The sequence below is a fragment of the Perissodus microlepis genome, chromosome 23 (genome assembly GCF_051167445.1).
Source record: "Perissodus microlepis isolate ML-2025 ecotype Zambia chromosome 23, ASM5116744v1, whole genome shotgun sequence".
Taxonomy (NCBI): Eukaryota; Metazoa; Chordata; class Actinopteri; order Cichliformes; family Cichlidae; genus Perissodus; species Perissodus microlepis.
In genome coordinates, this window is record NC_140482.1 from 10,836,956 (window position 1) to 10,852,709 (window position 15,754).

The window sequence follows — 15,754 nt, forward strand, 5'->3', positions numbered from 1 at the left end:
CATGAACACTGAATTCTCTTTAACTCACACAGGCAAAGGTTTTTGGTTCATGTGCCATAAAGTAGAGCAACGAGACATGGAGCAGTCAGAGGGGGTCGCGGAGGAGGGTGCAGGAGAGCTAAGGTCTGTCCGAGCCTTCGTGTGATTTATTGGCACATTGCAAGGCTAAACAGCACTCGCGTGTGTGCACTGCAGGTCTGAATGCGCATGAGCTTGCTCGCACGTGCTCAGTGCCACCACCCGTACTGGATGGTGCAATCTGGTTTTCTTTTTTTCCCTCCACATAATGACAGTCTTGTTCTTTATAGGTGTTCGCTGAGCTGTACCATTAATCTCCGTCCTTCACTCCCTCTCTTCTTCCAGTCCTCACTTCCTTTCATGTGCCCCCTCCCTCGCTCCCTGTTCGGACAATTTAATCAAGGGGCCACGCGCATGTGGGACTCCCTCCTCTTTCATCACGGTGTTACACTCTCTGGGGAGAAATATAGTTTGATGGGGTTTCTCTTGCTCTCATTCCTTCTGGTCTCCCCCCTCCTCCTTCCCCCCACCTTGTCTTGTCTCATTGTTCCCCGCTTCTTAATCTTGCCATCATTTTGTGGTGATTTCCCTCTTTGCTCACGCAGCACCTTTTTTTAAGAGTCCCCTCCCCCACCTTTCTCTTGTTATATGTCCCCAAATCTCTTTTCCACCCTAACAGCTGGAACAAAGGCGCACGGCAATCAAATCTCCTCTAATCATGTGCCAATAGGCCATTAGGAACACAGCTCCACATTATGAAAAGAGAAAAAGATATATCATACAGAATCCCGTTATGCCTGTAAAATGACAGGTACAGGAGGTAAATCAAAGCAGTGTTAATTGAACACTTCAATTCATCACTTGCAGACAGCGCAAACTGTCAGTCTGATAGGACTGCACGCGGGGCTTAAAGCACATAAAAATGTAGTAATATGTCCATAAAGATGTGGTTTGACAACCATTAGAAAACTGTCTTTGTTCTTTAAGGGGTACAGGCAGTCTGGTAGGACTGCAAACTAAACTAAACAGATATACTTACATATTGGAAAGCTAAGAAAACTTGGCAGCAGTCTGTAGAGTTTCAGCTTTGGCATTCGAAGTTCTGGGGCAGAAAGCAGAACTCTACTGACGTACTTCTACTTTTTCTGACAGTAAAATTAAGTTATTTTAGTGCATGCGCAACAAAAGTGGTAACTAGCATGGCTGTTGAGGGCACTGGAGCTAAGTGACTGATGAACATGAACAGATGATTTTGGAGCAAATAGGTCTCTATCTCAAACTTTGGAAACTACCCCTTATGTGTCTTTGTAACTTAAGAGGTCACTCATTAGCTTGTAGAGTTATTTTGTACCCTTAATGACAAGTTTTGACACCTCAGTATATATCAATAAAAATGTGTTTTTTGGGGGATTACTCCCAGTAGATGTCCAAGGGGTAAGAGTTAAAGATTTATCAGACCTTCTAAGTTCGGTTTTAGCCCTGTGACTGACTGGTAACCTGCCAATGGTGTATCCCACCTATCCAAATGGATAGATGGTTATGATATGTATTATCTAATCTAAAACAGCCTGACATTGGAATTGTAGCACACTGTCTATAAACTTTAACCTCTCAACATTCACCAGGTCAACATTAAACTGGTTAGATGTTAGATGAGGTTAGATGCTAAACACAGCCATCATCAGGAAGTATAAAATTGACCTTTCAAATCAACTCTCTTACATGCAGTCGGCCTTTTGCTAAAAGATCTCCAGTGTAGTATGCTTAATAGGTAAAAATTCCATATGAAGATTTCAAAAGTTTGAACAAACATATACTGATTTCAAACTTATGTGTCTTATGTCACTCTAAAAGTGTTCTTGTACAGCTAACTGTACCCTAACTGTACACATAATACGAGTATGAATAAAGGTCCTGACTGTGGAAAAAAGCTTGCAACCAGATTAAGGTGCAAGCAGGTAATTTGTAACTTTGCAATCCTTTGGAATTGCTCAGGAAAATGAGATTCTCCTTCAAACAATTCAATTGTTTGCCTGCTGCCTCCTTGAATTGATTTCCTCCTGATCATTACACTGCTTTTACCGGCAGGTGTGTGCACACACATAGACACAAAGAGCAATCCATGCACACACGCACAGCCTCTTCCACAATCAAGATATCTGCTGAAAGCTCAAAAAGGTCCATCAAGAGTAGAGAATGGACCTCTGGTTGCCTTTCTCCTGTCGAGCTACATGCCGGATATTGCAGCTATCACACATACAAAAAAAGCAGACATACACTCCAAGGCATACGATAATGACCGGATATTGCATACATGCCTTGACGAAAAGATACGGAAAGAAACCGTGCAGTAACAGAGAAGTATACACACACACACACACACACACACACACACACACACACACACACACACACACACACACACACACACACAGATTCCCTCCAGGGTAGCAGGGGAACAGATGGATGCTGCTGAAAGGTAATGGATCAAAACATGTTTTCCAAAAAGCATTATGATGTGTTAAGGTCATTACTGGTCCATTATCTAGCCTTACAAACTGAACTGAAGGACTGAAGCAGCAATCAATTGGTATGGCCAGATTGAACTATTTGGCCCCTGGGCAAACATTTACTGCTCACCCATCTCCAGCCACACCTGAAAGTTTCCGTCAAGTTTGTCCACCACGGCAGAGCAGCACTGCAGATTTATTGCCTTTCTTTGGATTTTGGACAACCAACCTCAAAAGGTCACCTTACACTTTTAGAAGCTGAATAATTACCCAATCAGTCATGAACTGATTCATTTAAATCATTAGTTGCAGCCAAACTTGACTATTTGTTGGCTACTACTGCCAACTGATTACAGTCTGGGATTTTAAAGGTCTGGCCCCTTCTGCCTTAATTTGCCTAGTTGGGATAGTTAAGTGTTATGAAAGCATTTTATGAAAAGTCAATAAAGGAAAACAACTACAAATATTCCCAATTCAAGATTAGCACACAAAGCTCTGCTTTCAGTTTCCATGGCATCATTTATTTAGCACAACTTGGAATTTCTTTTTTTTTTTTTTTGGAAAAGTTTGCCGGTTGCGGGGGCTTTGCTGCATGAATCCGTGGCTTGTTGCCAGTTCAGAGAGAGCCTTCTCTTTTCACTGTGAAATGGCTCCAAAATAGTCCCTGAAGGGTATCTGACAATGTTAGTTCTCTCCAACCACCTACAGCATCTCTAACAATGGGAAATCTTACTAATGAAAGGCTCATCATCTCATCATCTGTTTGGTTAAAAATGTGTTACTTAGTTTAACTAGTAGCGTTAAACAATGATATTTCATACAATTGTTATATTATGTAACACACTTTCTGACATATTGTTAGAACAAAAATGATTAGAGAACTAATAAAGACTTAGACTGCTCTAAAAGGTTATAATAATACTGGGGGACAGAGTGTAAATGGTGGTGACTATCCAGATAAGCAAGTAAGCAACACACAACTGATTGTGTATTACATGTTGAACTTATCTGGATTTATGCAGAGTGGCTGTCTGATTGCAGCTATTTCATATCTAAATTATTTATCACTCCAATGCTGTAAAAACACACATCCATTTTCTTTCTTTGTTGTATGTATGACTGACATTTCTTGCTTCGTAAGAGTAGACATGGCTGAAACACAAAAATTTGAGGAAATATCAACATCTGTTCATTTGTGACGTAATCTTACCACAAACCGCTTTGACCCATCGAATAGTGTCACAGTTTTCACTATGTTTGCTGGGTAGTTAAACTCCATAAAGTAATGATTTGCTCAAAGCAACCAAAACGTTATTTTGCTATCTGCAAAGCAACATTGAAGTTAGCATTAGCAATTACAAAGTTGAGAACAGTGTAACTCGGGACTCGCCCACTTCAAGTCACCAGTGGTTACTTTGCCTGTCGTCACTTGAAGTGGTCTCTGGTTGCCATGTTGCTGCTAATAAATGTTCAACACAATCTTAGTACAGACAGTATGCTGTTTTTACAGCAGTATTCACAGCTAGTACTTACGGCTAAACATGGTTTATGGCTACCTTGCATAATATTAGCGCTAACAAAAGCTATATCACATATACTTCTTTTGAGTTTCATCTTGTTTTGGGGTTTATAAAAACTAAAGGAAGAGACCACCCTCTCTCAGAAATAGGCAGTAGAACTGTTTCCTTACTCCTTAAGCTTGAACTGGACCTCTGTTATTTAGAGGTGTAGCTTAATGAACACTCAATTACCTATTTAGCATGTCAATTATGAGTGTTGTGGAAAGCACTATGTATAAATTGCACCTGAGATATTACCTTGGCTGCCTTCATGTCCTGACCATTGCACTTGCCTGATGTGTGGTCGGCTCAGCTTTACACAAAGGCAAAACTATGCTTCAGCCTCCAGCTTGAAATCTCCATAATTACATACCACTGACTTGTTTACTTGATCTCTGCATTGTTGAGTGCTACTAAACTGCACCACTCAAGTAGAGGTTAAATAATGCCCATTAGATATGTGATGAATTTGTAGCTCCTTAAGGCTTCTCAGTGAATTTGTACTTTTGCCCTACAGAAACTGTCACAATGGATAAAAACAGCCCATTAAGACATACAGGATGGCACTTTTCCTCAAATCTATCACCATTTAGTCCATCCATTTACAGGCCAGTTCCCAAAGCTCAGACACAATAACAGGAGAAGTTCAGACTCTTTTGGGAATCAAGCTGAAGGAAGAAAGGCAGCTTCTGATTTCTACCAGTCCCCGACCTCATCTGAGAAAGAAAAATACTTGCTCTTTAACAGTCACCACTACTTACCTAGAGCCACTCTGGCTGCTGACGCATCATAGTTTATCCAGAAGGACACCCAGGAGAGGATGGTAATTAGGATTGATGGCATGTACGTCTGCAAAATAAAGTAGCCGATGTTCCTCTTCAGCTTGAAGCTCAGAGACAGTCGAGGGTAGGCACCTTAAGATAAGCGAGACAGAGACGAGTGGTTGAGAGATAAAGTAGGCAAGAACCTCTGAAGGTTCATGGCATGTAATATAAAAACTGGTAAAATGAAACATATTAACATCCCTTAGATGTTATTTTTGCATTCACTTAATAATGTTTTAACTTTGTTCTTCTGAGAAGCATGCAGGGACACCTCGTGTTTTTGTTTCAGTTTCCACAGCAACCCCAGCAGCATGGGTCGCCATGGTAACAAGCATCCCCTTCAAAAGCGCAAACGCACACTGACTCGCTCTCACACGCGCACACAAAACTGCAGCCATGTATCAGAGAGATGTGACACAATATTCAGGACGGTGATAAAAATTTCACCACGTTTTGATTTATCAATTCTCCACATCATCCACCTCCATAATTCATGGGTGGATTCTGAAGGATTCGGCATTACAAGAATGCTGAGCTTTATAAATGCATGTAGCGGTGCTTCAGAGGCTTCATAAGTCAGGAATTTCAAATTATAGCGCTGCTTTTGAGAGAGCATTTGTGCCATTAATTTTTTTTCCATGACCTGAAATATAAACAGAGTCTGTGCATGACTGTGCATGAAGCGCTGATATAAATGGCGTGGCACGGTTTCTCATCAATCTCCTAGCATTATGTCTCTATATAGATTTTATCTATGGCTTGTTACTCCCACTATTCTTAGACATTTTTCCATTTTTGTTTTATATTGGAGGAGAAGTGGGGCCCATTATGCTGTAATTGCCAATCCGTGGGTGTCAGCCAAAGCTACTTATGGTGAGCGTGGGTCCAATCGACTACACACTTGTGTGGAGTTTCATAGAGTCACTTAAAAAAAAACAAAAAAACCCCCACACCCAATCTCATTAAGATTCAGCACCAGCTGTATGTTAGATAGCAATAAAAATGGCAACATATAATTTCAAAAACAGGCCATACATCAAATGTTATTATGTACTCTAAGTGCTATTGACTGATTTGACTTTTTAAAGCATTCAGCACCCACAAACCCCATTTTATATCATGATGGATCAGTGGAATTATTTAGTATGTCATGCACAAAGCCCACATTAACTCATTATACTCCCAAAACAGTCTCGTGCCAGCAGGCTATAATGCAGTGTTGGCCCAACTGGTCTATATGGGATTTGTTTATTACACTGAAGATATTTATAGTTCCCAGAAAGTGAATCCTACTAGGTTTACATTCATTATTTTTCCACCTACCTATCAAATTTTTATCACCAACAAACAAATGAACAACAAAGTCTATACATGTACCACAAACACATACCAGACAATGTACATGTACACTGAAGTCGACATGAAGAAAAATATTCTTTATTGATGCAAAAAAGACGTTTTTCAATTGACCTTTGTGCCTTCATGAGTTCTGAAATATTTTTTAAAAAGGTCCCTGAAACAAAATGATTTTTGCTTGTCTTTCGGTTTTCACTTAATTTATTTATCAAGTAGATAAAATTTGTTCAGTTTTAATGCCATTTTTATTTCTTTTTATTTCTATAACTGTGTCCTTCAAGATAAAAACCATGTAGAAATACAGAAGTATATAGACAAAAGGACTAGGCCACCTACACATTACCCCTGCAGGAACTGCCATGCCATGAAGCTCCTGGCGCACAGTTTTAGTGCTGATCTTAATGCCAGAGGAGGTTTCCAACTCAGCAGAGTGTTGGCAACTTTTACACACTTTGCACCTGAGCACTTGGTAACCCTGCTTTGGGACTTTACACAGCCACTTCATGGCTAAATTCCTGTGGCTCCTAAAGCATTTGCACTTTGCATTAAAACCAGCTTATCGTGGAATATCTAAGAGGGTAGAATTTTCATCAGTTGACTTAGCAACCTATTTGTTTACCGCACTAAAATTCAGTGAGCTCTTTCGAATGACCCACTTTTTGACAAAATTCAGATTAAGAGGTGTGGCCTGATAGTTTTGTCCATCTAGTCCAGCGGTCTCCAACCTTTTTTGCATCACGGACCGGTTTAATGTCAGAATAATTTTAGGGACCAGCCTTTGCGGTGTCGCGGATAAATACAACAAAATAAAATGATACGACCAAGACAAAAACTGTAGTATTTTGTAAATATAATAATAAACGCAAATTCACTGTGTAATTGTGTAACTTATTAGCAGCGTCCTCCAGAAATGTGCCAACAACACTGAGAGTAACATCCTCCTCTCTGCCTCTTAATGCTCTCTGATCGCTATGGTAACGCGTAAATATTTCTTTCAAAATAAAACACAACTACAACACGGGAAAACACCCAGGGAAACCGAGCTAACGATAAAAACCCTGAAACCCTAAATTTCACACCCGAGCCTCAACTCTCGGGGCCCGGTGCCAAATGACTCATAACGAATGACTCGACTAATTAGAAACATGATCACATGCTAAAGTAATATTATACCTAACTAGGTATAATAAAATATCCCAAATTATCCCATCACTTCCACTTACAAATAAATACAAGTAAAGCATGTAAGCCTAAACTTAAAGTAGGGATTTTGGTGTTAACAGATCCTCGTGCCAATTTGATTGGTTGTTCCAAAGTTACCTCACCAAGCACCAGACATCCATGGATGTTGTTTGGTATATTTGGTTTTCCAGTCAGCTTAACAACAATCAAATCTAAAGTAAAAGCTAGATCTTAGGGTTAGAGACACAAGTTGTTGGTTTGAGAGTCTAACCCTTGTCAATATTGGCAAGAACGTTTATGTAGGCAGGTTTGTCAGAACTGGAAAGGCTCTCTAATCCTGTAAAGACTTTACTGATTAGTTTATGGGTTCAGTCAATCATTTTGGGTTATACTGAATAAAAAAAAAAAAATTCGATTTCTAAAGGAGGAATATCTAGGGTGTGCTCACTAGCTGACACATTGTCACTGAGTGATTGTGAAATTTTACCTGGATGTATTGATTAAAATGAGTTACAAAAACCTTATTTGGCCAAAACGAAGAATTTGACTCAGTTTGACTTTCACTAATCAACTGATTAGTTGCTTAAATGATTCACTGATCAATTAATTGTCTCAGCTAGCTAACTCCATTAGCTTTTGTGTTTAATTCTTTGTGCAACTTTAACCAAAGCTTCATCTCACAGTCGAGCATATGTTAGAGCTCATATAAATACACAAAGTATGCGTTGTTTATCACATTCAATGATTCTCCAATATTTACAGTTTTGGCAGCAGTGATTAAACTCCACACATGCTGAACCTACACTTCACTGCAGTGTGAATATAGGAACAGACTGTGGCAATATCCCATTCACTCTTTTAGATGCAGCTTTAATGGCAACTCCTCCAGCCTAAATCGGAGCAGAGTATCTCCGCAGTAGCAGATGCAGAAGTGGCTCAGAAAAAGAGGAGGCTGAGGTTCACTTGTGTGTGGGTGTAGAGCAGTACTGGCTGTAACTGCTATACCAAACAACATCGGCAAGTGGGAGGAACACCATGTGCGAAGGCGGGGAGGAGAGGGAGGAAGGAGAAGAGGGGGAAAAAAACAGAAAAGGTGAAGAGTTAAGGTGATGATGGCAGTCATATAGTGGAGTCTGGGTAAGGCTGAAGAGGTGGAGGTGGTGATGGGGTGTCTTTTTTTGACTGCTTTGACATGCTGATCGCAGGAGTGTTACTGTCAAGGTTTAGAAGCAATGAGAGGCTGTGCTGTATCCACTGACAGTTTGATTCTGGCAATGAGACGCGTCTTTAAGGGATCCACTGACCCCATACGTGCCAATCTTGCACTGGATCCTGCTGCTCAAGTTTTCTTTATGAAGGTTGTTTTTTTAGCTTTCCGTGTTTTTATGTTGGGCTGACTACCTGCAGCTCAGATGAAGCACTGCATGATATAACTGCTTGCATTACTGGCTTTTTAAAAAAGTATGCAGCAGAAGTCTTAGTGAAGTCTTTTTTTCCTAACACCGTTGCTCGGCAGAAGTGAGCCAGATTTGTCCTTGTGCGCAGTCTGCAAAAGCTTCTTAATGAATTTCAGTCCTATATTAATTAAAAATGAGTACTTTCAGGGCTTTTTTTTCTAAAGCTGTTAACGAAGCATTTCTTGTTTTCTAAAACACACAAACTCGAAGGTATATTCGAGGCTTAAAGAACAACGAGTCACAGAATTAAAACCACCCGCTTAGTATTTTGTTGCTTCTCTGTTCTGCCAAAAAGAGCTCTGACCTCCTGATGCACACACTGAGGATCTCTGGGGGTGCCGGACTTTGGATCCATTAGGTAACATCAGTGAATCAAGCTTGTTCTGATGCTTGATTGGTTTGGGACTAAGCGAGCTTTGTTGTGTTCCTCGAGTTGTTCCTGAGCAGACTTTTGAAACCATGGTAGCAACATCCATCTTTTCTATACAGTCTATTAAATGTTACCTAACTCAAAAATGCTGCCCTAGTGGCCATACAAGCATTTCCATACGGACATGCAGATATTACCCTCGCATGCAAACAGACAGTTTGTGTGTGTGTTTAAATGAGAAACACTGATGTGTTGAGGGCCTCATTTCACATGAATTTATGATGCCCTGAAACCCGGGTTTTTTTTCTTGCAGCGAGCAGGGTAGTTGGCATCCAATCACACCTTTTAAAAGCACTAAGAAAAGTTATATTAAAGAAAGCCCGGAGGGAAAACAGGAGGAAGAGAAAAGAGGGAGAGAGATAGTGACAGAAAGGAGGGATAGCAGGAAAGGAAAAAAAGGGAAGGGAACTAAAGGCTTGCTAGTGGCACATGACATGGACAAGACCTGATCATTAGCAGCCTGGCAGGGAGCCTTTGATGTGCTTCACACATCCTGAGCAGGCGAGCAGACCACCGGACATTAAAATAATAGCCACCACCCACAAGGGACAAGCCGCCTCTCATAAACAAGAGACGTGCTTGCATCGGCACACTTACATGTGATTCACATGAAGGGCAGAGACACCCGCGTATGATGGTAAATGGAAAGCAGCCGCACGTGCAGTACAGACAAAGGTGCACGCGTGCTTCAACAGCATCTCAGCGTGAAAAAACACAAAATAACGCAGAACGGCTACAACAGAAATGTTAAGCCCGAGAAGGCAAACAAAGAGTGATTTACTGTGCATGTCCTTTTCAGACCCAGCGTGGCACTTCCTCATGAGCATAACTTCTGTGAGAAATTACATTATTACTAAATGTCACACAGCTTTTATTTCTGAGGCTCCGGAGAAGCCGCCTCTCTCGATGTGTCCCCTCTGACCAGATTATATGGTCGCTGGTTTGGAAACGTTCATAAACACTCTGCGTTCCAGCGTAAATGTACACATTCAGTAACAGTCTGATTCATTTTGGACCTCAGTGGATGGGCGACGTGTCAAATCAAAGTTCATGGAATACGACTGAAATGAGGATTACTTGTTAAAATAACTCCTCTACAGCGATCGGACACACATGAATTAGAACATGAAATGTCATACGGTAAATCCTTCATATACATTGACTTTACAAGTTGCCTTAACCTGTCATTTTGCCTTCTAACTATCCTGAAACTCTTCCTCAGTGTTTCTTGTCATCCACATTTCATTAGAGGTTAAAGGTCATTAGAAGATAAATAAGGTCTGAGATCTGCTGGCTCGTGGCAATCTGTTTATGCTTCGTGTTTCTGAAAGGGAAAAAAATCTGCCCACATATCGGACTATCACAATATTTGAATCACTGAATATCGGCTGGGCTCTAGCGGCAGGATGCTTTGTAGTGCAGCGGGAGATTTTAGCCCACAGAGAGTGAATATAGTAGGGTGTAACAGTATTAAAGTAACATCCTCATCCTTAAGTGTTTGTCACTGTAATGTGATGACAGTGAATGAAGCTATACAAATAATTCAGAAAATGTTGACACAACTTTTATGTTAAGATACAATTTTCTTTCAAACCTACATCAATTTAGTTGTTTCAACATGAGCGATTTCTGAAAGGAACAACATTTCAGATCAGATCTGCAAACAGCTGTGTGACTGTTTAATATCATTTTTTGTCCCATCTTCCTCCCCTCAATCCCAGCTGTTCAGTAGGCTGCCTTGCCAGAGTCTGGTTCTGCCGGAGGTTTGTTTCCTGTTAAAAGGGAGTTTTTTCTTCCCACTGTCGCCAAGTGGTCACTCATAGGGGGTTGCCTAGTTGCTTGGGCTTTCTCCCCATTATTTTAGGGTCTTTACCTTACACTATGAAGCATCTTGAAAGGATTGCTGTTGTGGTTTGGGGCTATATAAATCATATCGTATCATCTATATAAAATTGAATTGAAACTGAGGTTTTCATAAATAATAACTACAAACTTAGACATTCATGTCTTTAATTATGACTATTTATTATTATTGTATTTGAAACCAATTTTTCAGGGGCTTCACAATCAGACTGCTGCAATCACACGAGTCTTCAGCTACATTTCCTACTGATAGCACAATAACTGAACCATTACATCCATTAAACTTCACCTCTCTGGGTCAAGAACTGCCAGAAGTGGGCATGATATACTTTCTAATTTACCACATGTCCCGCTTAAGCACCATTCCAACAAGCTCGCGTTGCCTACTGCTGCATGAGGGATACTTCAAAGATGGCGCATTTCCTCATTTCAATCCAATTAAAAGCACCAATATATATATTATATCTGTTGATATAAGATCAACAGACATTTTGGCATGTTTGCTGCAGAAACTGATGGAATAATCAGCTCCCGAAAACAGGCCAGTGCATGAAATGGACAATATGATCTAAAATGTCACATCCCCTAGTTAGCCTCACCGTGCATTATTCCCAGAGGTAATCCAGCTGATGAAGCATTTACCTGTGGAAAAGACTACGTTCTTGGACACCAGCTTGTAATCGACAATGGAGAACTGAGGCAGCTCAATCCGTGTCACCCCCGTCACAGCCGACTCGCCTCCCTTCCAGTAGAACTCGATGTCGTCTGTGGTGTAGCCATCTGTAGAAGAAGACGCGCGCAGACACACACACGCACACCAAGGTGTAACCATCTGTCTAACCATCACTGGAGACCAAGACATGCAGTGTTGCTGATCATCCAACTGGGCTGTCATTTGGGAAGGAAATAAAAAAACACTTTTGAAGTTGTTTCCAAGTACCAGGCGCTTTTCTTAATAGCTTTACTTGGGGTTTGGAAAATGTCAGAAGAATTATAAAATAGACATGTCCAGTGCCATTAGCAGATCTTGCTTTAGTATTTTTGTGGGGATGATACCAAAAACAATATAAATACAAACATCTACAATGTGCTTTGTTCTTACTCTAGCCGAGACATTGGCTCTAACTAGCCTTAAACTCTATGTGTTCCTGATAAGCCTAATCCTATCCTGCCGTATTGTTGGCATGCCAGGTGTAAATCAGTGCCCAATCACAAGGCTGACATGAAACCAAGTGGTGCCCTGAGGATGTCTGTAAAGGACGAGCAGAGACACTCACTGCTGCTAAGTGATGCAGCATTCAAACGCTGAGGAGTTCTCACAAATAAATATGTGAAATGTCTAACTTAAATCTGCTTGAATCAATATTTTTATATCAACATAACACATGTAATGGCATCCCAGTTATTCGCAATAACACACCCTACAGAGAGATGGGATGCCCTGTCTGTAACGAGCCCTTTGGTGTCTTTCAGCTCATTGTTTTGGCCCACGCCATCACGGTTTCGTGTCACTGTTTCTTATCAGCCCTGTTTCCAGCCACGATGGCCTGCTCGCTATCAGCACAAAACAGAAAAGGGCCAAAGTCATTTGCTGCATTTAGCAGCTAAATGGCCACATATAACCTAATCTAACCTAACCTTGTTACTCTAAGTCAGTTGGTGATTCCTAATTGGCTGTAGGTGTGAATGTGAGTGTGAATTTCCCTCCATCTCTACATGCTCGCCCTATATAGGCTGGATAGGCTCCGGCACACTGGACCCTGAAATGGATAAGTAAACTGATTGTTAACAAAATATATCCAATCGGCCAATCGCATGACAGCAACTCAACACATTTAGGCATGTAGACATAGTCAAGACAACTTGCTGAGCTGATTGTGAGCACAGATTGAAGAAGAGAGATTAATTTAAGTGACTTTGAATTTTGCACGGCTGTTGGTGTCTCACCGACTGATCTCAGTACTTCAGAAACTGCTGAGATTTTTCTACACAGTGATGAATGATCCGAAAAAGAGAAAACATCGACTGAGGGCTAAGTGTTTTGCACTATCATGTCAATATGGAATGTTTCCAGCACTTTGCTGAATTTGTGCCACAAGAAAGGCAGCTCTGAAGGCAAAATAGGGTTCAGCCTGAAATTAGCTAGGTGTACCTATTAAATAGGCCAATGGCCTAAAAGAGCTAAAAATAGAGCGAATACTAGATTTACATTGATTAGGTGACCAATAAATGAATGCTTACCATATACTTATCACTTTTATTTTTAAATGACTCGCCCTCAGGTTCATGCCTTGGCCTGCTGTTTGTCTATATTCCTGTTTTGCATTTATAGCTCTTTTTATTGCTTGTTTAAAAAAATATCTCTGCATGCAGAACAATAACCCCTGTGTTGTTCTGCATAATTGACACAGATTATGTAGACGTAGTTCAATATTATATTTGCTACAGTAGAACCAGCAAGCAACCAGAGGAAAATGCATGACAGAGGGTAAAGTCTTGCACAGACTCCTTTTTTTTGAGGTTTTCTTTTATAGTCTCCAAAAGTATTTTTGTCATCAATGTTACTTCATTGCATCCACCAGGTTACTGACAAACTACTGAGGAGTTGTGTTAGGGTTGAATTTTAGCAGCAGGTTTCAGAAACTTGACGCTGTTACTTTTCAAAACTACTTTCCTACATGCATTTTAACCTTACAGTACTTCTGTTATAAGATTTACATTTGTAAAATAGGTGAAAATTCCATTTATAGAGGTAGAATTGAGCCTGAAACTATTCCTACCCTAAGTAGCACATGGCAACCTGGTGGATCTTTACGAGGTTAAATAAGGTGCAAACATTTGCAAAAGGAAGCATGACTTCTAACTAAATAACTGCACTAGATTGGTCTTTTAAACTTTCCCAAATCTTTATAGAACTATAATATTGAATGAAATTAGCTAAGTATTTGTCATAGTCATATATACTACCCTCATCCATCTGGTACAGATTTAAAAGAAAGGCTACAGAACACAGAAGAGAAACACACACACACAACCGCTGCTGTACCTCAGGTTGCGCATTCTTTCATGCATCTGTAACATTTCACACATGAGACACTCTGCCTGTGCGCCGCTGTTGCTCTGTCAAGCCCACAAGGCATTAGGCCTGTCTACTCACAGCTCTCTATCTCCAGAGTGCAGTTCTGTTCATCCAGAGGATACCTCCTGAGATCCATCATACATGCTGCTGTTGTAGTTATCCTGAAAAAGAAGGCATGGGGGGAGAGGGTATATTTTAGTTAACACATGTGATTTACTAAAATTGTTCTGAAAGACAGATCAGAAGGAGAGTGAAGATGTAAGGGATTTGAGGTGTTTTAAAAATAGGAATGCAGGTAAGCAGTTACCTTTTTTTTTTTTTTTTTGTGTCCCGTTTGGATCTTTAGCCATCAGAATTGTTGTCTTAAGGCCAAGAAAGATGCCAAGCGGATTTATTTTACCAAGTGGATCATCATGGCCTTGCCATATTGGTCCATTTGATTGACCTTTATCATAATTATGTATTTATTTTATTTTCGGTTGCTACAAACGGGACAGACGTGACTGGGGGATAGGACAGGGAGAAAGAATGAAAGAAAGAGAGGGAGAGAAAGAAAACCAAAGGGGAGAAGAGATGGTGAGAAGGGGGGGAAGAAAGGAAAAAACAAACAAACAAACAAACAAACAAAACACCTGGATCACCTGTATGGAGAAAAAAAACAGAAGAGAAAGCAAACAACAAAGAGCAACATAATAAAAACAGCACCATCACAATAAACTAGCTAGCAGTAGATAACAGTAGATACTAAATAATAAACGATATTGTGCAGCACGCAAGATAGACAGCGCACAATGTGCTTTGAGGCAGCAGCCAAGAAAGGTGTAGTCCGCGTCTGTGAACACCCGTGTGGATCAGCATGCTTGTATTCCAAAGGTTTCTCCATGTAACGATCTGCTAGGGAGTGTGGGGAGCCATAGCCCCGTCCACCAGGGTATGAAGCAGGTATGGAGGAGATCCAGGCCCCAGATATCCAGAGGCCCCAGAGTACAAGGACCCGAGGAGGACCACCAAGGGGGGGGGGAACCGTGCCACCCTCCTGGGAAGAGCTGAGTAGAGCCCCAAACGAGAGGTCACCCCGCAGCTACAGAGCAGAGGCCAGAGGGGGTTGCAGTGGCGTGCCCGCGGGCTCCGCCGGCAGCCAGCTGTGCCAGAGAGGACCGAGCTTCAGGCCCAGAGGCCAGAGGCCTGAGGGCATCCCACCCCCCGGAAGGAGCCCAGCCGGGCCACAGGCGCCCGGCCCCGCCAATCGGCCACCAAGCAGTTACCTAACAGAATAAGGGACTGCGGGAATACAATTAGATTACAGCATTAAGGTGAAAGCACTTGTCTTCACCTATCATCTTTAAAGGAAACCAAACGTCCATTTGCCTTTTCAACCTGTCCCTCAGCTGGTTTCATATTACTGGAGACTACTGGCATTGTCATCTTAAAATAAGATTATAGCACCACCTCCTAGTTAAAATGCTGACTGTGTAA

The 15,754-nt window shown here is 41.1% G+C and overlaps 1 protein-coding gene across 4 annotated transcripts in view; it reads right to left on the reverse strand.

Annotated features, from left to right (window-relative positions):
- The window catches only part of LOC146360941 (gamma-aminobutyric acid receptor subunit beta-3-like), a 91,903-nt gene that overhangs the window by 13,327 nt on the left and 62,822 nt on the right, over positions 1-15,754 (reverse strand). For all 4 annotated transcript variants that reach the window (XM_084922338.1, XM_084922337.1, XM_084922336.1 and 1 more), the window contains 3 exons: positions 14,357-14,439; positions 11,842-11,979; positions 4,849-5,001 (listed from right to left, as the gene is read on the reverse strand). In XM_084922338.1, coding sequence (XP_084778464.1) covers positions 4,849-5,001; positions 11,842-11,979; positions 14,357-14,439 — 374 coding nt within the window. The remainder of the gene's footprint in view (positions 1-4,848; positions 5,002-11,841; positions 11,980-14,356; positions 14,440-15,754) is intronic.